This window comes from Mus pahari, chromosome 2 (assembly GCF_900095145.1).
Source record: "Mus pahari chromosome 2, PAHARI_EIJ_v1.1, whole genome shotgun sequence".
NCBI classification, from domain to species: domain Eukaryota; kingdom Metazoa; phylum Chordata; class Mammalia; order Rodentia; family Muridae; genus Mus; species Mus pahari.
The window spans coordinates 67,177,529-67,198,024 of NC_034591.1; the positions used below are offsets into that span (position 1 = coordinate 67,177,529).

Below are 20,496 nucleotides of genomic sequence, written 5' to 3' on the forward strand. Positions count from 1 at the left end.
CCAGTACCTTGGGATATTCAGCCTCCCTACCTTGCAGGAGAATTACCTCTGGGCTTCTGGAAACAGAGGTGGGAAGGAGGAAGCTGTGACTTGGCTAAGCTCTCTCCCTCGGCAGGGTCTGCCAGACACAGAGCCCCAGCAGCCCAAGCAGGAATCGTCTTCGCCTGGTGAAGGTGTGTGCACAGACTCCAAACCCCTCCCCACATCTCACCCTTGTCATCCCTTCCCCTTGTAGAGCAAAGGCAGTGGCGGTCCAGAGGCTGAAACCCCATCCTCCTAATTCTCCCAAGACTAGAGAGCTATAGAGTCAAGAGACACCGCTCACCAGGCGCATGGCCAGGTTCTGACCTGCTCAGCGTACTAGACCTAGGATGTCAGATCTGAGGGACAAAGACAGTTTGTAGGGCCATACAGTTGTCTCTATCGCTGCCGCCCCCAGCCCCTATCCTGGACCAGCCTTCGTGAGAGAGTTGAGCTACCACTTGGCCCCGTCTTTGTCTTCCTGCTCATCTAACCATGATGTTAGGTGTTATTCTAAAGTGTTTGGTGGCAGTAAATGCCCTAAGTCGGCAGGAGAGTAGGGAGGGTGCCTATCTGAGGGTGCTTCTGAACAGGAAAAGGGACTCCCTACCCAGCATGTACCAGCTTCCCCATGGCTACTGCTCAGCCATCTGCACCATGGACCCCAAGAGAGCTGTCCCAGTGTGGGGTGGGATGGTAGGGATCACCGAAGGAGCAAGCTATCCTGACTGCCCTGGGAGATATTAGACAAACCATCCCAACCCTGTGCCTCAGTTTCCTCGCCTATGAGAATAGGAGGCCCTTCCCTGTGAATTCTAGAAGTTGTTCAACAGTCTGGCGGCACCATGTCTTTGTGTCCTTTGTTTAAAAAAAAAAAAAATCACATCTACAACATGTGGGCTCCTGGGATGAATCCTAGCCTCATTCTAAGTCTGGTTCCAAAAAAAGGCTGTCTTTGAAAATGAATATGTTGGCAGAAAATGCATGTCTGGCTCTCCTTTTTCACTACAGCTGTCAGGAAGCTCAAGTCATGTCTGTGTCTTCACATCAGCAGCCGTGCCCCATCCCGAGTCTCAGACACGTTTGCTCCTCCTGCTATTATGTTTAAATGGCTACAGTTCGTTCTCATTTCTTAATGCCTTATTTCACAGTGAACTCATCCTGGGAAGCTGCTGTGTTTTCGGGCAGCTAGAGTATAGTATTAGACCACATCTGTTTTTCCCCTAACCCTCTTCTCTTGCTCCTTGGGGGATATAAACCCTTTCTTTCTCTCTGAGGGGTCCTGTGATCGCTGTGATTATCCTGCGCCTCGTGGGAACCAGGGGTGTCTTCTTCAGAGCCTGTCTCACCACCTCTCCTAGGCCAGGGAGCTGAGGCAGTGATGTCTCACTCCCCCTCCATCCTCAGGGGAGACAGCAGATCTCTGTGCTTCTGAGGGCACTCTGCCTGTTTCAGGGCCGCCCATGCAGACACTGACCGCCACCTCCACCTTCCCTCCCGGTGCCAAGAGCCTACACCCAGGAATGGCAGCTGTGACAGTGCAACCTCCACACTCAGTCACACCAGGAACTCCTGTTGGTAAAGACTCTTCTCCCTGGAAAAACCCGTGTGAACCCAGCTTCTCTGTGAGGAGCAGAAGCCGTAAGAGGTTCATCACTTAGATCCAGGTCACATGGCTCCACATCATTTTTTGCTAGAATGGGCCTTTCTGACTCACTCACTCCATTTTCATTATCCCAAGAAAGGCAGAAAGTGATGTATCCTAGACACTAAGAGGAGAGAAGTTGGAGGCTGCTAGGAACTGGCCAAGGGTAAGGGTGGCTGGTTCCCTAGTCAGCTGGCATCCTGTGATGGTGTCCTGTCTGCAGGCCAAAGTGTCAGCCCCAGGCCCTTCCCACCCGTGCGGTGTGGCCCTGGGCAGGTGCCCTGTGATGTGTTGGGCTGTGTGGAGCAGGAGCAGCTGTGTGACGGGAGGGAGGACTGTCTTGATGGCTCCGATGAGCAGCACTGTGGTGAGCTGGAGGGACTGCATCACACATGGGGGATGCCAAGAGGGTTTCAGGTCTGGGAAGCTCATATGGGAAGGATATAGGAAGGACTGGAGCAGCAGGGAATAGGAAGAAATTGTAAAAAAAAGTGACTAGGAGCATCAGAGTCTTTGAAGATGATGAAGAGAACGGGCTAGGCATTGGGTCTCAGCCTGTTTTGTTAAACCTATTTGGCTGCTGAGAATACTCAACTGTCCATCAGTCTACCTCCCACTTCTCTGTTGATGCATCCATCCATCCTCCCACACTCCCCCATCTACCCACCCACTTACCCATTGCTCCATCCACCTCTTTATGTGTCTGTCATCACCTTCTCTTTTTAAAAGTATTTTTATTGTTTTTATTTGTGGGGTGTGTGTGTGTGTGTGTGTGTGTGTGTGTGTGTGTGTGGCACGTGCATGCATAAGTATATACCACATGCGTGTACTCATGGAAACCAGATAAAGATATTGAATCCTATGAAATTAGAATTAAAATGGTTGTGAACCACCATGTGGGTGCTTGGAATCAAGCATGGGTCCCCTGGAAGAGCAAGCAGTGCTCTTAACCACTGAGGTATCTCTAACCCCACCCATATACTCTTAAATCTATCCATGCATACACACACTCATCTTTTCATCTACATATCCATACATCTGATCATTTATTCAGCATGTCCATTCCTTTCTCCAAATGTATATCCATTAATCTATTGACCCATCTATCTACCCATCTTCCCACATATCCACTTGCTATCTTATTATCTATTGTCTGTCTGTCTATACATTCATTTGTTTACTCTTACACCTGCCTACCCACCTATTTACTTACCATCTACTTAATTCATACACTCATCTCTGTGTCCATCCATCTATCCATGTACCCACATATTTATCCATCTATCCACACAGTCTACTCATCTGTCCATCCATCCATCCATCCATCCATCCATCCATCCAAGGTAGATCATTTTCATCAAAGTTTGGTTTTCCAATTCAAAGAAAAGGTGTTAACCAATTATAGTAACTGGCATCCTGGGGAGAACCCATTCGGAGAGAGAGGATAAACAAGGGGAAGGGCTGTTCTGCATACACCGACTTCTCTCTGGAAAGTGGAGAAACTGAGAACTGTGTAGAGCAAAGACCTTGTGTGGGTTCATCCTGGGTGGAAGATGCCAGAAGCACTGGGAGAAATGGAAAGGCCAGAGCCCCTGCTCAGCAAACTGTCCTGATCAAGTTCAAGGGACTCAGTTTCTCACCCAGCCAGAAATCATTTATGTGGCTCCCTTCTCTCTCCTCAAATGACCAATTGGCAGCAAGTGCTGAGCCCTTCACTGTGCCTACTACTGCCCTCCCTGGGTTACCAGCCTCAAGGGCCCTCTGCTCCCCACATCAGCTGAGATGCGGCAGCGGAGAGTGTCTACCTCTTGAGCAACGCTGTGACCTTCAGGTGAACTGCCAGGATGGCTCTGATGAAGATAACTGTGGTACGTGCTGGCCTGAGGCACCATCCTGAGGGTCCTATTCCTGCTTGAGCCTCCTTCTAAGCCCTGGTGTGCCATCCCCTGCAGTGGACTGTGTGTTGGCACCTTGGTCTGGCTGGAGTGACTGCAGCCGCAGCTGTGGCCTGGGCCTCATCTTCCAGCACCGAGAGCTGCTGAGAACTCCCCTGCCTGGAGGCAGCTGTCTGTTGGACCAGTTCCGTAGCCAGACCTGCTTTGTGCAAGCTTGCCCAGGTAGCCTAGCACCCCCGAAGGAAGGAGGGGTTGGCCGCTTGCTGTGGGAGACACTCAACAAGTACCCTGCTCCCCTTGTGTCCAGGCTTTTGGGACTCTAGCACAAAGATAGCCCCGTGATCCCAGCTTTCACAGAGTTGTCAGGATACTCACTCCTCTGGCCCCACCCACCCTTCCTTGCCTGCCTAGGTAGCCTGAGGGAATCTCTTCACGCAGGGTTCTCATGCTGCATACTGGTATTCCCCTGGCTTTGGTAGCTTCCCTGTACCACGGCTGCCAGACGTGTGCCACTTCGGGGTTTTGCCAGTGTAACCTTGCCGAGGCTGGAACTCTATCCTCACAGTTACTGGGTGGCTTTTTGCTGGTTTTCTCACCCACGGGCAGTTTTCCACAATACAAGGACTTTAGAACCGCTAGGGTGCTGCCCTTGGATGCCAGGCCACTGGCCCCCAAGGGGCTGGGAGAGGCTCCCTGGCTTGGCTCTTTTTCTACCCAGCCTGTCTCCTTGGAGTCTTTCTGGTGGACCCCCTTCTTCCTCTACAGTAGCCGGGGCGTGGGCAGAATGGGGGCCCTGGACGGCCTGCAGTGTCTCCTGTGGAGGTGGCCACCAGAGTCGCCAGAGGAGCTGTGTGGACCCTCCTCCCAAGAATGGTGGTGCCCCATGCCCTGGGCCTTCCCATGAGAAGGTGCCCTGCAACTTGCAGCTCTGCCCAGGTGACACAGGTAAAGGGAAGTTGGCTGGGAGGGACCTCTGACAGTAGAGTCCCAGGGTTTGTCTCAGGATCTTCCGGTGCCCACCCTACTTGAGCTCTTCTCTGCTCAGACTGTGAGCCAGGCCTTGTGCATGTGAATGCTGAGCTGTGCCAGAAGGGACTAGTGCCCCCATGTCCACCCTCCTGCCTGGACCCGGAAGCCAACAGAAGCTGCAGTGGGCACTGTATGGAAGGTGAGGCTGAGCCCAAAAGAGGAAGAAAGAGTGCCCTCCCAAGCTCAGCACTGCCCCTAAGTGACCTTTCCTTGCACCCAGGATGCCGCTGCCCTCCTGGGCTCTTCCTCCAGGACTCTCACTGCCTGCCTCTCTCTGAATGTCCCTGCCTGGTGGGCCAAAAGCTGATGCAGCCCAGACTGGCCTTCCTGCTGGACAACTGCAGCCAATGGTGAGCATGCTCCACTAAGGGGTGGTGCTGGTCCAGGGTTGAATACTGGGGTGGGAGCGGGTGCTAGGCCAGGGGAGGGCTCTGGATCGAGAGATGGTGCTGAGGGGAGAGAGGCTCCTGGTGCTGATGGACCTCTTCCCTCCTGCCCTCTGCAGCATATGTGAGAAGGGGACACTGCTGTGTCAGCCAGGGGCCTGCTCCCAGTCGTGTGGCTGGTCTGCCTGGTCCCCCTGGACTGCTTGTGATCGCTCCTGTGGCTCTGGAGTGAGGGCCAGGTTCAGGTGTGGAGCTGTGGCGAGAGTGGGAGAGATGGGGAGAGAGGATCAGAGCGGGCTGCCCTGGGAGGAATGGATGGGAAAAGGATAAGGAGGGCAGGAGTGCTGGCTGGTGAAGAAAGAAGACAGATGCTCATGCAAGTCTCTCTTCAGGTCCCCTACCAACCCTCCTGCGGCATTTGGAGGTTCCCCGTGTGAAGGTGACGGGCAGGAACTGCAGGCCTGCTACACAGACTGTGGGACAGGTACTGTAAAACAGGGGGCTACCTCCTTCTTCCCAAGTCCCTGGCCTGGCTGGTTCCTTGGATGGCTAGTGAGCGAAGCTGTGCTGGAGGAGGCTGGTGTCTCCGTGTCGCCTTTCCTGCCTGAACTCCAGTGCCAACAGAAACTGCAGTGGGTTCTGTGGAAGGTGAGGCATAGCCAGAAAGTGGAAGCAAGAGTAGTTGTGCCCACCCATCCAAGCTGTGGTCCTGGAACCGGGATAGGTTAGTGGGCTCTGGGGTGGGACAGGCTCTTGTGTAAACTTCCTGGATACCTGGGCAGGTTGGCTTGTGGGGACAGATGTCTGCAGAGGCTGGAAGAATGAGGCTGCTGTGTGCTTCAGGTGCCCAGGGCAGATAGGACTCTTAGAGGCAGGATAAAGGTGCCAGTTTGTCCCCTTTGCCTCAGGCTGTGTGGGGACCAAGAAAGGTCACTGCAGTTCAGGCTACTTGCTGTTGGTCTTCGAGGCAGAATGAATGGTGGGTGACAGGGAGCTGAGTAGTGGGGTCCTGGAATCAGTGGGGAGTGAAAGGTGAGCTCAGACAAGTGGTCACACGAAATCTAGAGGAGTCGGGCTGAGCGACTGAGGATGGGGGATGCATTGTGGGCTGTTGGCTGAACCGTGGGTAAGCATGGGCGTGAGTTCAGGCAGCATCCATAGAAGGCTGTGCTCTCGGGAAGGGTGAGACCTGGAGCTGCAGAATCAGGTCCTAAGAACAGAGCCACAGGAGTAATCCCAGCCCTTCGTAGCCTCTTGGTTTTCCGGACCTGACCCAGACCCCCAACCCTTTGGCCAGCCTGTCTCTGTACAACAGGCCTATAACTGTCTTCCCTTTCAGAGAAACCAGGTTGGACACCCTGGACATCCTGGTCCTCCTGCTCCCAGAGCTGCCTTGTCCCTGGGGGGGACCCTGGCTGGCGGCAGCGTTCTCGGCTGTGCCCCAGCTCCAGGGACACATTCTGTCCCGGAGAGGCCACCCAGGAGGAGCCCTGCAGCCCTGCTGTGTGCCTAGGTACAGCCCTGCCTTTCTGGTGTGGCTGGGAACCTTAGTGGAAAGAGCAACAACAACAACAACAAATGATAATGACCCCTTGACCTAGTCCAACCCCCAGGAAGGGGGGGAAATAACCAACCGGGTGGATGTCCTTAAACCACCCCATCCCACCCGCACCCAAAGTCACCTTAAAGATGGGAAACTTTGATTGATATTATTTGGGAGTATTCTAAGTCCCTTCCTCCCCTGCCCATGTTGTGCCACCATGGCCTCTGTTCTTCCCGACAGTGCCAAGTGCCTGGGGCTTATGGGCTTCCTGGTCCACCTGCTCAGCCTCCTGCAATGGTGGCATCCAGACTCGTGGGCGCAGCTGCTCTGGTTCTGCTCCTGGGAACCCTGTGTGCCTAGGACCCCACACTCAGACCAGAGACTGCAACATGCATCCGTGCACAGGTGCCACATTGCTTCCACACTCTCCAGGTGGCCACGTCCACCCTGGGTTTTGACCTTTCCAGCCTTCTCTTTTCGCTTATCTGACCTCTGACTTCAGAACATGGCACAGAGAGCTGGGGAGCCTTTGGGGATTCCAGTGTCTCTCCAAGTCCCCTACCCTTCCCACTTGCTGGGAACCAGATACTGGGCCAGACACTTTACTTGTCCCTGATAAGGGTATGTGACCTTGGAGGCAGAGCCCGCTCTCAGGCAAAACTCAGCTGGGAGCAGCATCTGTCCCTGAAGTCTGTTTTCTTTGCTCCCTGGTCCTCCTGGCCCAGACACTGGTGTCCTCCTGTTCTCAAGAGTGTTCATACCCAGTGGAGCGAAGCTCTGGGACAGGGGGAGGGAATGGGAGAGGACTATAGGGAGGGACTTCCTCACCTCTGCCCTGTCAATCACTACATCCGGGCTTTCCTCCTTATCAGCAGCATCTCTCCTGGCTCAGACCCCCTCTGTCTTCTCATCTAGCCCAGTGCCCTGGGAACATGGTATTCCGCTCAGCAGAGCAGTGCCTTGAGGAAGGGGGTCCGTGCCCTCAGCTGTGCCTGGCGCAGGACCCTGGGGTGGAGTGCACTGGCTCCTGTGCTCCTAGCTGCAACTGTCCCCCTGGCCTCTTCCTACATAATGCTAGCTGCCTGCCCCGCAGCCAGTGCCCCTGCCAGCTGCACGGGCAGCTCTATGCACCAGGAGCAGTGGCTCACCTAGACTGCAACAACTGGTAGGTTACCAGCGAAGGGTGGGGTGGGGGCAGGGCAGGGGAGAGGTGGTATGAAGGGAAGGGCTATGCTCCATAGTCAGGCAGAAATGGACTCATTCATATACGCTCATTGGTGCACATTGGGGCCGGAGGGCAGTGGGCTGAATATGCTGACCACACACCAGATAAATGGTTCCTGTGAAGACTACGGTGAATGAGACACTGCCTGGCTACAAGGCAGGTGTCTACAGGAAGTGTTCATCCAATGACTGTGGGGAGACTGGGTTTCAGATAGGCAATAGGCTGGAGTGCTGTGTAGAATGGAACTACAAACTAAAACGGGGCTTCCTTTTTAAAATGTAATTTGATTCCTTGACGAATTCACATATGCATAAAATAATTTTGATCCCTGTTCATCCTCACTCCTCCCATTAACTACTTCCAGGTCCACTCCAGCCCTCTAACTTAAGGTTGTTGTCTAGTTACTTATGAGTAAGGAACCACCCACTAGAGAATGGTCCACCCACCGGGGCCATATCCTTAAAGAAGATGGACTGTCCTCCACCAGCACCCATCAGTTGTCATAGCTACTCAGCTCGGGGGCGGGGGGCTTATGAGCCCCTCTGAAAGGGGTTTTCTCTTTCTTGAATGTAATTCTCTGCCCAGGATCCCTTGGATTCTGTTCTTTGAAGTACTCAAAACTGACACCATGTTTTGCCAGCAGAGGGCACTCTAACACACATACATCGCCACACACACACACGCACACACACACACACACACACACACCGAGGGGGGGGAGAGAGAGAGAGAGAGAGAGAGAGAGAGAGAGAGAGAGAGAGAGAGAGAGAGAGAGAGAAGCACTCGCCCCCAGCATCACAGAGCCCCCTGGATTTGGGGAGGGAGGTCTGAGAGTCCAAGCCACAGCCTTTACTTAATATTATATTTGTGGCCCAGCTCCCTGGTCCTTGAGGCAGGTATCCAGTGCTTCAATGGCAAGGGCTGGGTGGACTGGTTTAGAGCTCACCGAACCATCTCTTGGCAGCACCTGCATCTCTGGAGAAATGGTGTGCACCTCAGAGCGCTGTCCAGGTACTCCCTTCATGTGGGGGTCAGTGCAGAGACTGTGTGACTTTAGAGCCTTCAGAGATAGCCTCCTAGGGTGTTGGTAATGTCCCAGGAAAGCCAGAGCCCAGGACAGCTTGCCCTGGTCTCAGACATCTGCCCCTTCACCCTGGCAGTGGCCTGTGGCTGGAGCCCCTGGACTCCATGGAGCCCTTGTAGCCAAAGCTGTGATGTGGGCATTCGACGGCGCTTTAGAGCAGGCACTGCACCGCCTGCTGCCTTTGGGGGTGCCGAGTGCCAAGGTCCCAACCTAGACGCTGAATTCTGCAGTTTGAGGCCATGCCAAGGTAAGAGTGGGAACCTAGAGTCTGAGACGTCCTTGAAGAACCTATCTAGGGTTCCTTCCAGAGAGAAACCAAGAATACCCCTCAGGGCCCCATTAGTTATAGAAGGGAACTTCGCTAAGGGTCCCCAGAGGCCTTGCGAGTCCTTTCCCTTAGAAAGACCCTCCCTAGAAAACAGCCCACTTCCTCTCTGAAGGCACCAGGTCTCCTAGGGTGGAGGTGACCTTGCAGGGGAAGTTACACAAGATGAGGAGGAAGGAGCGTGTTTGGATATCTGGGTTTGGCAAGGAGGTGTGCCGGGTATGGAAGGGGAGACCTTTAGAGACCCGAATGTTACCCACAGGCCCTGGTGCAGCATGGGGTTCCTGGACCCCATGCTCAGTGCCCTGTGGTGGTGGCTACCGAAACCGCACTCGAGGCAGTGGCCCGCACAGCCCTATCGAGTTCTCTACCTGCAGCCTGCAGCCCTGTGCAGGTGAGGGATGCCTCGGGGAGGAGACTCGGGTTCTCATTCCCACCAAGCTAGGACACTTCAAACACCCTGCCCACTGCAGCCCTGTTGCTTAGAACAGTATGACCTCTATGGCAACCTCAACAAGACCCAGAACTGGTGGTACCTCTCCTTGCTAGGATCCCAGAAGGAAGCTGAGTGGGCAGGCTCTGTGCTGCCCGTTTGTCATATGTGTCTACAGGACCAGTGCCAGGCGTGTGTCCAGAGGACCAGCAATGGCTGGACTGTGCCCAGGGTCCAGCCTCCTGTGCCCATCTCAGCATCCCTAGAGAGGCTGACCAGACCTGCCACCCTGGCTGCTACTGCCTCTCTGGAATGCTCCTGCTAGTAAGCACCCACTGCCTGGCCACACTGGGACCCTGGTTTAGCAGGGAAGGGATGGGGCCTGGTCAGCGGTGCCAAAGGTTTGGAACCGGAGACAAAGAGCCTGCTGAGTTAGAGGCACCCCAGCGAGCTGGCCTCTTGTTTACGAAAGTGGTCGTGGATCAGGGAAGTGTTTTACAAATTTTACTCCTTCAAATGTGTGTCTTCTTACCCACCACCAACTATGTGCTCAGCGCCTACCCAGCGCTCAGTTTTAGACTGGACAATCAGGTGAGTGGATAACTCAGGCATACTCAGGGTTGCCTCCTGGTACTGGCTAGAGACACAGCTACATTCCTTAAAGAAAATGGTTGCGGGGAGTGGGGAGAAGGGGCTTGTTGGAGGGGGTTCTGCCGTCGTTTATGCCACGTAGTTCCTATGGAAAATATGTATCTCACACAGTTGATTTCATTTAACAGTTCAGTCTCAGGCCTTGCATTGGAAGGGGGTCAGTTTCTTCCTGAAGAAGAAGCCCATGTGCCCTTGTGATTCCCCAGCTGAGGGTCTGCTCTTGCCCACTGGCAGAGGGACCTGGGTGGAGAGAGCTCTGTGGAAGGCGTCTGGGTGGCACTTGAGATGGACTGGGAAACTGAGTTCTGGCTTTGACTGGAGCAGGCTGGGGCCAGGATGACAAAGGGTTTTCTATTCCAGAACAATGTGTGTGTGCCTGTCCAGGACTGTCCTTGTGCCCACAGGGGGCGTCTTTATTCCTCAGGCAGTGCTGTGATTCTTCCATGTGAGAACTGGTAAGACCCTCCCACCCCAGTTACACAGTAGCCCTGTGATTCCTGAGGACACAAGTGTACCCATCTGCCTTTCCTCGGTAGCAGGGGGTACTGGCTGCAGTTGGCCAGAGAGATGCCCATTCTTCCCCTGCCATCTGAACCTGTCTGCAGCTCCCCAGCCACCCATCCTTGTCTGTCTTCTCTCAGGGACTCGAAACACACTCGGCGGCAGAGGGCTTGACTGGCACGTGTCAGACCGTTAATTAAATCTCTAGTGATGGAAGAAAAAGTGCCTGTATTCTTTCTCCCTACTTGTGTTAATTTCTAGGACTGTTGTAACAAAATCTACCATACCTATATACGTGCACATACATACACACATGCACACCACGCACATGCACATACATACATGTGCACAGACACATACACGTGCACACAAACATGCACATATTCTGGAGCTAGTGGACTGGAAAAGCAGCCATTGATGGCCACACATGTCCTAGATCAAGGTGTTGGCAGACCCGGTGCTTCCCAAGGGCTGAGGGAGCATTTGTTCTAATTCCTTTTTGGCACCAATCTGGTATTTTCTGGCTTACAGATGGCTGTCTTCTCCCCATTTCTGTCATCTTCCATGGGGTATATCAGTATCCAGATATCCTTTTCTTACAAGAATGCAGGTCACACTGGATTGGCCACACACACACCCTCCAACAACCTTACTAATTAAGTTACCTCTAGAAGGATCTTATCTCCAATAAAAGGTCACATTTGCAAGTTGCAGGGGCCAGAGTTTGAGCATAGTCTCTGTGGGTACCAAGTAGCCTGGGGTGCACCCAAGCCTCTGCCTTTCCTTCTAGCTCCTGCATCTCTGGGCTCATCACCAACTGCAGTTCCTGGCCTTGTGAGGAAGGTGAGAATGAGCTCTCATTCCTCCCGTGCCCTTGCTTCCCATCCCTGGCAGTCATGGGTATGGGTTGGGGTAGGAGACAACCTTCAGGAGAGCTGAGGCAGTAGGTGTCATGGTACCTCCCCACATTGCATCATTCTCTTCTCTTGTTCTCTCTGCCCCTTGTATACTCCCAAGGCCAGCCTGCATGGTCATCCTGGACTCCATGGAGTGTGTGTTCAGCCTCCTGCAGCCCTGCCCGACGCCACCGGCACCGCTTCTGTGCCAGGTCCCCCCATGGGACACCCTTCAGCTCAGTTCTGCTGACCACAGTGGCTGCCCCCGCAACCCTCTGCCCAGGTCCTGAGGCTGAGGAAGAGCCGTGCCTCCTGCCAGGATGTAATCGTAAGTGGCCCTTTAAGCTGAAGCCCTGAAGCCCTGAAGCCCTGGGTGGGACCATCTCTGGGGTACCTCATCCTTGTACCAGCAGCTTCCAGCAACCTCAAACCTTTTCACATTTCTTCCTCTGCTGCTCCCTCAGAAGCAGGGGCCTGGAGTCCTTGGAGCCACTGGTCTAGCTGTAGTCGGAGCTGTGGAGGAGGCCTGCGAAGCCGGACCCGGGCCTGTGACCAGCCATCGCCCCAGGGCCTGGGGGACTTTTGTGAGGGACCTCAGGCCCAGGGGGAGGCCTGCCAGGCCCAGCCATGCCCAGGTACCTGCTGAGGATGGGGTGGTCCCAGTAAGAAGCTGGGAAGTAGTCCTGGGAGGCAGGCCAAGGTCTCCAATCCACTCTCAGCCCATTCTGTCTTCCCAGTGACCAACTGCAGTGCCATCGAAGGGGCAGAGTACAGCCCCTGTGGTCCTCCTTGTCCCCGCTCCTGTGATGACCTTGTGGTGAGTCTGGTCCCCTTGATACTACCACCTGACCTTTGGCTGTCCAGAGAAACATCTTGTGGGAACCAAGAGTATGGCCTTGGGCTCATGGTCTCTTGCAGAGTGAAATGGGGCAGACATCCTGGTGGGGATGGTTGAAGCCCTGGATTTTAGTTTACAACAGTGTAGGCTCCCTCTGTCTTGCTGATGAGAGAGCCAGCCTCATCCAGCAGCCCTTGGCTTCCGTACAGCCAATGTTTCTAAATTAAAATGCCATTGCAAACACAGCATAAACATGTGGGAAGGGGAAATCATCTCACTATATCATTTTAAGTGCCATAAACATTTTGGTGTACAAAGTGTGTGTGTGTGTGTGTGTGTGTGTGTGTGTGTGTGTGTATGTGTTTAGGAATACACACTGTAGACACAGATGGAGGGAAACACAGACAAGGTTTCTGAATCTGTGATCCCACATTCTGGGGGGAGGAAGACAGACATGGATTAACGATTGGACATAGTAAGAGCTCAGAAGATGAAGATGGCGCTTTGAGGCCTGAGTCATATATGTACTGGGGGCCAGGGATGGCTCTAGAGAGGTGATGGGGAAGGAGAAGGGGTACAGGAGAGTTCATCTAGAATGGCACAGTCAGTCGCTGCAGGTCATCTTGAACAAGGCCTGCCGCCAGCTCTTTCCCACGCAGCCTCCCTTGCCACCCTGCTCTCTGAGTGCTGGGCAGGTCTGGGCATGCCTCAGTTCCCAGGCAATCGGTGCAGACCCCACACCAAGTCTGCAGCCCCTGGGAATTGGGGTTCCATATCTCCTGGGCCCCAGCTTTCAGATACATTCCGTGGGAGCTGAGGGGTTAACCTGTAGGGCCTGCTCCCCACTCTCCCCTTCTCAGAGGCAGGGGACTCTGGTGAGCCCTCCATCAGTTCTTAAAAGAGAGGGTAGTTGCAAAGTCTCCCTCTGGGCACCTTCATCTCACAGTGCTCCTTACTCGAGGCAGGGACAAGATGCCAAGTTCGGAAAGGAAGGGCTTTTTCAGGTGCATTGTTAGAAGGGGGAAGCCCATCACTTTGCAGGAGGCACAGAGGCACTGAGGGCAGCGGTCATTATCACATCCATAATCGGGGAGCAGAGGGATGAGGCCGCACCTCTCTGACTCAGTCCAGGACCCCCTCGCTCACATTTAGGGTGTGGTTTTGTTTCCATGGTGATTCTAAATCAAGTTAGCTATCAAGATTAACCATCATACCACCCTTCCAACTTGGTCTGCAATTCTTCCTAACTCCCCACTGCAGGCCGTTTCCTGCTAACTAAACTGCTTGCTCTCTGCCCACCCCTCTAGCACTGTGTGTGGCACTGCCAGCCAGGCTGCTACTGTCCCCTGGGCAAGGTACTGAGTGCTGATGGGGCCATCTGTGTGCAGCCCAGTCACTGCAGCTGCCTGGACCTGCTGACTGGAAAGCGCCACCCTGCTGGCAGTCAGCTGATGAGGCCGGATGGCTGTAACCACTGGTGAGAGGCCAGGCTGTATTCCCGGGGCAGGAGGCAGCATACTGAGAAGACTGGTTTGCCTGGTGTCTGTGCATCTAAGCCCTGGGGGCTCAGCTCAGACAGTGGCACCCTAGGTACCCCCTCCCCTGGAGAAGATGTAGAGCAGGCCCCGTGACACACATCTAATAGGAGGGGAAACTGAGGCAGGAGGAGGAGAGAACAAGCAACAGGCAGGGCGTCTCTTCCTGCTGCCTGCCTTCACTTGCCTGTGGGTCACCTACAGTCACTAACAAACCCAGAACACCTGTCACTGCTACCCTGAAAGGCCATCTGAGGGGACAGGTAGGCTTCCAAAGCCTAAGAGACTAGGAAGAAAGGAGTACACTACACCACCAAGGTGCAAAGACAGAGAGGAAGGAAGCAGAAGCCAGATGAGCTCGTGGTGGCCGAGGCCGTTATGAACTGTCATCTTTTCCTCTGCCTCCACTCTTCCAGCACCTGCGTGGAGGGGAGGCTTAACTGCACGGACCTGCCCTGCCAAGGTATGCACTAGCTTGCAGGGTGGGGAGGGGGGTAGGCGTGTAGGGAGAGTGACCTCACGAGTATATCAACTATATCCAATGCCTACCCTACCGTTCACAGTGTCTGGAGACTGGTGTCCGTGGTCAGAGTGGACAGCATGCTCCCAGCCCTGCAGGGGCCAAACGAGGACCCGTTCCAGGGCCTGTGTCTGCCCTGCTCCCCAGCATGGGGGTCCTCCATGCCCTGAGGAGTCAGGGGGAACAGGAATACAGCATCAAACGGAGGCCTGCCCTAACCCCACTGCATGCCCAGGTGTGATGTTCACAAGGCCTGTGACCCTGTCCCAGAAGCCCCAAATGTATGTTCTGACCCTGATGACCTAAAGATGATTCTGTCTTCTTGGTGCAGTGGATGGAGCCTGGAGCCCTTGGGGGCCATGGTCTTCCTGTGACGCATGCCTGGGGCAGTCCTATCGAAGCCGGGTGTGCAGCCATCCTCCCACCTCTGACGGAGGCAAGCCTTGTCTTGGGGGCCATCAGCAGAGTCGCCCTTGTCGGAACAACTCCACCCTGTGTACAGGTGAAGGCTTTGGGGTTGGGGGTGAAGAAGAGTCCTTTATAGATCTAGAGACGCGCTGCCTCTCACTCCGACTGCCACTATACATAGAACTGTTCAAAGGGCAGCCTCGAGGTACCTGCCCATGGTTCTGGGCGAGGTGTCAGGGCAGGGCCAGTGTAGGCATAGTAAAAGGCTCTTACCTCTTGGGATTGCTCCTTAACACTAACTCTTTCTTCCTAGACTGTGGAGGGGGCCAGGATCTCTTACCCTGTGGGCAGCCATGTCCTCATTCCTGCCAGGATCTGTCCCTGGGCAGTACATGCCAGCCAGGCTCAGCAGGCTGCCAGTCTGGCTGTGGGTGTCCCCCAGGTCAGCTCTCCCAGGATGGGCTCTGTGTGTTCCCAGTTGACTGTCACTGTCACTTCCAGCCTAGAGCCATGGGTGAGTAGTACCTCCCTTCTCCTCATCCCAGCCACCCACCCACTTCCGCCAGCAGCCCATTGAGTTCATTATCACTCTGCCTGGTTCTGCATCTCTACCCACGGGGACCAGGCCCAGGCTATAGGCTGGGAACTGGAAGACCTACGTTTCCCATCCCTGAGCTAGTCCAGGTTAGAGAGTTCGCCTCTCTCTCCTTCCTTCAGGGCATGGGCAATGTTGGGAGGGGTTCTAGGACGTAGGAGTGTCAGATGGACGAGGGACAAGTCTTTGCCCTTACTCCTGTGGCCTTCAGGGATCCCCGAGAACCGGAGCCGGTCAGTAGGGTCCACACTCAGCTCCTGGGAGAGTCTAGAACCTGGAGAGGTAGTGACTGGGCCCTGTGATAACTGGTAAGTGGGTTGGGAGTGAGCCAGGGAGCCGGACAGTGGTGCCTTCAGGGGCGTGGACCAGGCTGGGTTGCTGAAGCCCTTTCCTTGTCCCCAGCACCTGTGTGGCAGGTGTCCTGCAGTGCCATGAGGTGCCCAGCTGCCCTGGTCCTGGGATATGGAGCTCCTGGGGGCCCTGGGAGAAATGCAGTGTTTCCTGTGGGGGAGGGGAGCAGCTACGATCCAGGCAATGTGCCCGACCCCCCTGCCCTGGACTCGCTCAGCAGAGCCGAATTTGCCACACTCATGTCTGCAGAGGTGAGCCCAGCCTTCCTCTACCCAGTGATCCTTTAGCCTTGAGTCCTGTCAGGTCCCTTGAGCCTGACTCGGAGTGCCTGTAGAGCCAGTCCTCTTTCTGTCCCCTATCATTCTCTTCCCTTGTTAGTTATGAGCAAGTAAAGGAGGAGAGAGCCAGATCGTGGGGGAGCCTCTGGGGCAGGGACACTGCCAAGAGGGTGGACACTATGACTTTCAGGCTATAGAGATGGTGGGCACCGAGGTAGGTAGTGAGGCTGGGCTCTGACTCCAGTGTCGTCTCAGAGACAGGCTGCCCAGCAGGCCGACTATACCGGGAATGCCAGCCCAGCGAGGGGTGCCCCTTCTCCTGTGCTCATGTCACCGGACAGGTAGCCTGCTTCTCTGAGCACTGTGAGGAGGGGTGTCACTGTCCAGAGGGCACCTTTCAGCATCATGCGGCCTGTGTCCAGGTGAGAACTCGGCTGGCCAGGAGCCCGAGGCTGTGCTAACTGTCCCTGGCATCTGGCAGCTCCCTACCCCCAAGGTATCTGTGGCCTCTTAGAAAGTCCCCTTTGTCATGGGACCTTAAGTAGCACTCAAACCTGAGAGACCATTCCTGCTGGGCTCCCATAACTGCACATGGCACGTGGACCAGCATCCCTGCCCCTGTGTCGGGGACTGTGGGTCTTCATTGCCTCTCTCTTCCCTGCCAGGCCATTGTGGTGGAAAGACCCCCATACCTTCACCCTACCTGGCCCCAGATCCCTGCCTCCAGCTGTGGGGACAGAAGGCGGGCAGGTGCTCCCTCTGTCCTGTTGAGTCCAACAGATAGATAGATGCTCTGGGAGTCCACACCCAATCCTGGCGGCCTCTGCCAGCCAGATCCTGATATTTTCTGGCCCCATTTCCTTGACTGAGAGATTATGACACTGGTGGAGAAAGGGCTGCTCCAAGGTCAGGAGGACTTTGAACACCAGTGTTGGTCTCACACTGAGACAGCCGGAGTCCTCCGATGACTGGCAGGATTCTTTCTGCCTCAGTGAGTCTTGAAGCCTCTGCCAGTGTCTGCCTGTGTCGCTCTTGCTGTCTGTAGAGAAAGACGGCTGACTCAGGCTGGCTCGCAGCCTACAGGCCTCAGTTCTGTGTGTGCTGGGAAATGTCTCCTGAGGCCCAGATCTTCCCTCCTGCCTCCATTCCCTCTCTTTCCCCAAGTCTCATCAGAAGCTGTACACAGATGCCCAGTAGGAAGCTTCCTGGGAGATGTCACTGTCTCCTTCTGTTCACCCACCCAGGAGTGCCCCTGTGTGTTGACAGTTGTGCTGCTGCAGGAGCTGGGGTTGGCTAGTGCCGCCCTCAGATCCTATCCAACCCTTCTGGGAGACGAGGGCGAGCCCCTTGGACCTGGAGATGAACTGCTCCCAGGCCAGATGCTTCAAACAGCCTGTGGAAACTGGTAGGGGAACCAGCAAGGTGGGGACTGAGCTAAAATGTGGGGGAGGGGCTAAAGGAGGGATTAGAGGGTAAGGACAGGGAACCCTGAGCTCTGTCCTCTGGCCTGGCTGGGCCTCCTTGGCCACATTGTCCTGTCCCCCATGTTTGTGCTTTCCCCAGCTCCTGTGTTCATGGGAAGCTGTCTTGCTCTATGGAGGAATGCTCCATAGTCCATGGCAGCTTTGGTCCCTGGGGCATGTGGAGCCTTTGTTCCCGCTCCTGCGGTGGGCTGGGTACCCGCACCCGAACCCGCCAATGTGTGCTTCCCACACTTGTGCCTGGTGGACTGAGCTGCCGTGGGCCCCTTCAGGACCTGGAATACTGCTTCAGCCCGGCATGCCCTGGTAAGGGAAACAGGCAGAAGCTAGGCAGACACTTGTCTGGCCAGGTATGGCTCAGCCTGTCTTTATCCTGCTGGTATCTCTGGAGTTTCCTTCCTTTTGCCCAATAGCTCTAAACTTTTGTTTGGGTCCCCAACCAGCACTGTGGAGATCTTAGCATGTGTTCTGTGTTCTGTGTGCTGCTGGGAGGGTCCACTGGAGTCCCAGAAACAGTTCTGAGCAAGATTTCCTTTACACAGGAACTGCAGGATCCACAGTGGAGCCGGTGACAGGCCTTGCAGGTAGCCCGAGTCTCCCTGCACCTGGACAGTATGGCCTGGCTTTGGGCCTCCTCCCTCCCCGTCCTACTTCTGGGAAGGGTTGGAGAGCCTTGGCTGCCAACTTGGAAATATACTTTCTCTTTCCTCTACCCCTCCTTCCCACAGGTGGCTGGGGCCCGTGGTCTCCATGGTCTCCCTGCTCCCACAGCTGCACAGACCCTGCTTACCCGGCGTGGCGCCGCCGCACACGCCTCTGTTTGGCTAACTGCACAGTAGGGGACTCCTCACAGGAACGTCCGTGCAACCTACCCTCGTGTGCAGGTATAGCTCTGAGGCCCTAATCACAGCCTTCAAACAGCTGATCTGAACCCACGCCTAGAGCTCAGCATCCATCCCGAGAACAACATCTAATCTAATCTCAGATCAGTGATCAGTGTCTGACTCTACGCCTCTTGTTCACTCTGTTAGCCCTAGCAGCTGCTCTGAGCTCTGCCAAGTCTAGCAGGCTCCTTGGTGCGTCTGCCCGTCCGTCTGCCCGTCCGCCCGTCCGCCCGTTCGTCCATCCGTTTTGTGTGTGTGTGTGTGTGTGTGTGTATACTGTCTGTGGCTGTTCCCCATCCCTCCGCAGCCCCTGAGTCAGGGATTTCTGTCCTCTGTGAGAAGAAGACACACAGGACACACAGACCCAGATGCCAAAACCACATGCCCACCACACGCCCACCACACGCCCACCACATGCCCACCACGCGCCCACCAGCATCAGATACAGAACAGGAGCCCTGGGTGTGGATGAGATCACAGCTGGCCCAGGTGAAGAAACCTGAACCTGGCCTAGGGGAGGGGAGAGCCTGGGACAGGTTCTGCTAGCTCCAGATCTTTTTCATCATGCAGTGCTGCCCCCGTGCCCTGGCTGTGGGTCAGAGAACTGTTTCTGGACATCCTGGGCCCCATGGGAGCCTTGCTCCCGAAGCTGTGGTGTGGGCCAGCAGCGTCGCCTCCGAGCATATCACCCCCCTGGGCCTGGTGGACACTGGTGCCCTGACATCCTGACTGCGTACCAGGAGCGCCGATTCTGCAACCTTCGAGCTTGTCCAGGTGAGGGGAGCTAAGGACAAAGCCTGCTTCAGGCTCCTCCTTGCCCCTGCCCCTGCCCCCTGAGAAGCTCTGATGCCTTGCATTAGCCTTCGTGATCATGCCAGTCATCTCCTGGCTCCTGTGGGGCCTTCTGCCTGAGCCGAGCCCTGATAGAACCATTCTCCTTCCACCAGTGCCTGGGGGCTGGTCCCACTGGAGTCCCTGGTCCTGGTGTGATCGCAGCTGTGGAGGAGGTCGATCCTTGAGGAGCAGAAGCTGCTCAAGTCCACCACCCAAGAATGGGGGAGCATCCTGTGTTGGGGAGAGGCACCATGTCCGGCCCTGCAATCCCATGCCGTGTGGTACTGCAGTGGTGACAGCTACTTCCTGCCTACTGAGCTAAATTCTGCAAAGCTCTCTCCACCCCCACCTCTACCTTCATCTCCACTACACCCATGGGATGGAGAAGGAAGCAGGCTGTTATTTTGTGGGCTACTAAGGAAAACAGAGATGTTCAGGGGAGGGATGGCTGGATCGGGTACCGTGTTGGGATGTACTACGTGTATCTGGGTCCTTTGTGGCTGAGGGTAGAATGCAGAGCTCTATCACCTACCTGGCTCATCCCTACGACATCGTCCCTGCCTTGTCTGCCCTCTTAACTACTGGAGAACCACTTAGCCCAGGCAAAGTTTCTGAGAGCTTGCAGTGGGATATTAAGGGCACATGTGGTAAGCTGAATTAGAGGCTACACTTGAGCCCCCCCTTCCCCCTTCCCCACTCCTCTTTTAGCTTCAACCCTTCCTTCCAATGTTCCCAGCCCTGAGGGGCTTAGTCATTCCCAGACCCATTTGTCAGGAGATCCCCATTCATACTGCACCCTGCCTCATACTTCAGACCAGGCGAAAATGTTGGCTTCTGAGATGCACAGATGGGGTCTAGCTTCATGAGCACAAACTGGATGACCAGCTAGAACAGTAGGTTCTGAGAACTTACTGTGCACTTAGAAAAACAACCCCAGGGCTCTGCCAAGCCCCTAATATTTCAGTTCATACCAATATGGGGGAATGGGGAGGGGGGATGAACCCTGGAGCCTCTAGGAATCCTGATAGGAAAGAGAGAGGGTTATTTTAGTTTGGGTTTTATTGTTGAGACCCCATGGCCACAGCAACTCTTATACAGGAAAACATTTAATAGGGGCTGGCTTTTTTTTTTTTTTTTT

The 20,496-nt window shown here is 55.1% G+C and overlaps 1 protein-coding gene across 1 annotated transcript in view; it reads left to right on the top strand.

The window, feature by feature from the left end:
* Positions 1 to 20,496, top strand: part of Sspo (SCO-spondin) — a 52,476-nt gene that overhangs the window by 21,541 nt on the left and 10,439 nt on the right. The window contains 36 exon segments of the mRNA XM_021191211.1: positions 116 to 173; positions 1,429 to 1,599; positions 1,890 to 2,033; positions 3,364 to 3,534; positions 3,619 to 3,783; positions 4,327 to 4,506; positions 4,607 to 4,729; positions 4,811 to 4,940; positions 5,096 to 5,221; positions 5,369 to 5,460; positions 6,316 to 6,489; positions 6,760 to 6,924; positions 7,435 to 7,684; positions 8,709 to 8,755; positions 8,905 to 9,075; positions 9,416 to 9,547; positions 9,765 to 9,910; positions 10,598 to 10,692; positions 11,529 to 11,581; positions 11,756 to 11,962; positions 12,099 to 12,269; positions 12,372 to 12,451; positions 13,780 to 13,949; positions 14,424 to 14,470; positions 14,571 to 14,762; positions 14,859 to 15,029; positions 15,249 to 15,449; positions 15,742 to 15,838; positions 15,933 to 16,132; positions 16,421 to 16,581; positions 17,404 to 17,564; positions 17,723 to 17,946; positions 18,183 to 18,224; positions 18,369 to 18,524; positions 19,095 to 19,298; positions 19,472 to 19,639. Of these exon segments, the coding sequence (XP_021046870.1) occupies positions 116 to 173; positions 1,429 to 1,599; positions 1,890 to 2,033; positions 3,364 to 3,534; positions 3,619 to 3,783; positions 4,327 to 4,506; positions 4,607 to 4,729; positions 4,811 to 4,940; positions 5,096 to 5,221; positions 5,369 to 5,460; positions 6,316 to 6,489; positions 6,760 to 6,924; positions 7,435 to 7,684; positions 8,709 to 8,755; positions 8,905 to 9,075; positions 9,416 to 9,547; positions 9,765 to 9,910; positions 10,598 to 10,692; positions 11,529 to 11,581; positions 11,756 to 11,962; positions 12,099 to 12,269; positions 12,372 to 12,451; positions 13,780 to 13,949; positions 14,424 to 14,470; positions 14,571 to 14,762; positions 14,859 to 15,029; positions 15,249 to 15,449; positions 15,742 to 15,838; positions 15,933 to 16,132; positions 16,421 to 16,581; positions 17,404 to 17,564; positions 17,723 to 17,946; positions 18,183 to 18,224; positions 18,369 to 18,524; positions 19,095 to 19,298; positions 19,472 to 19,639 (5,245 nt within the window).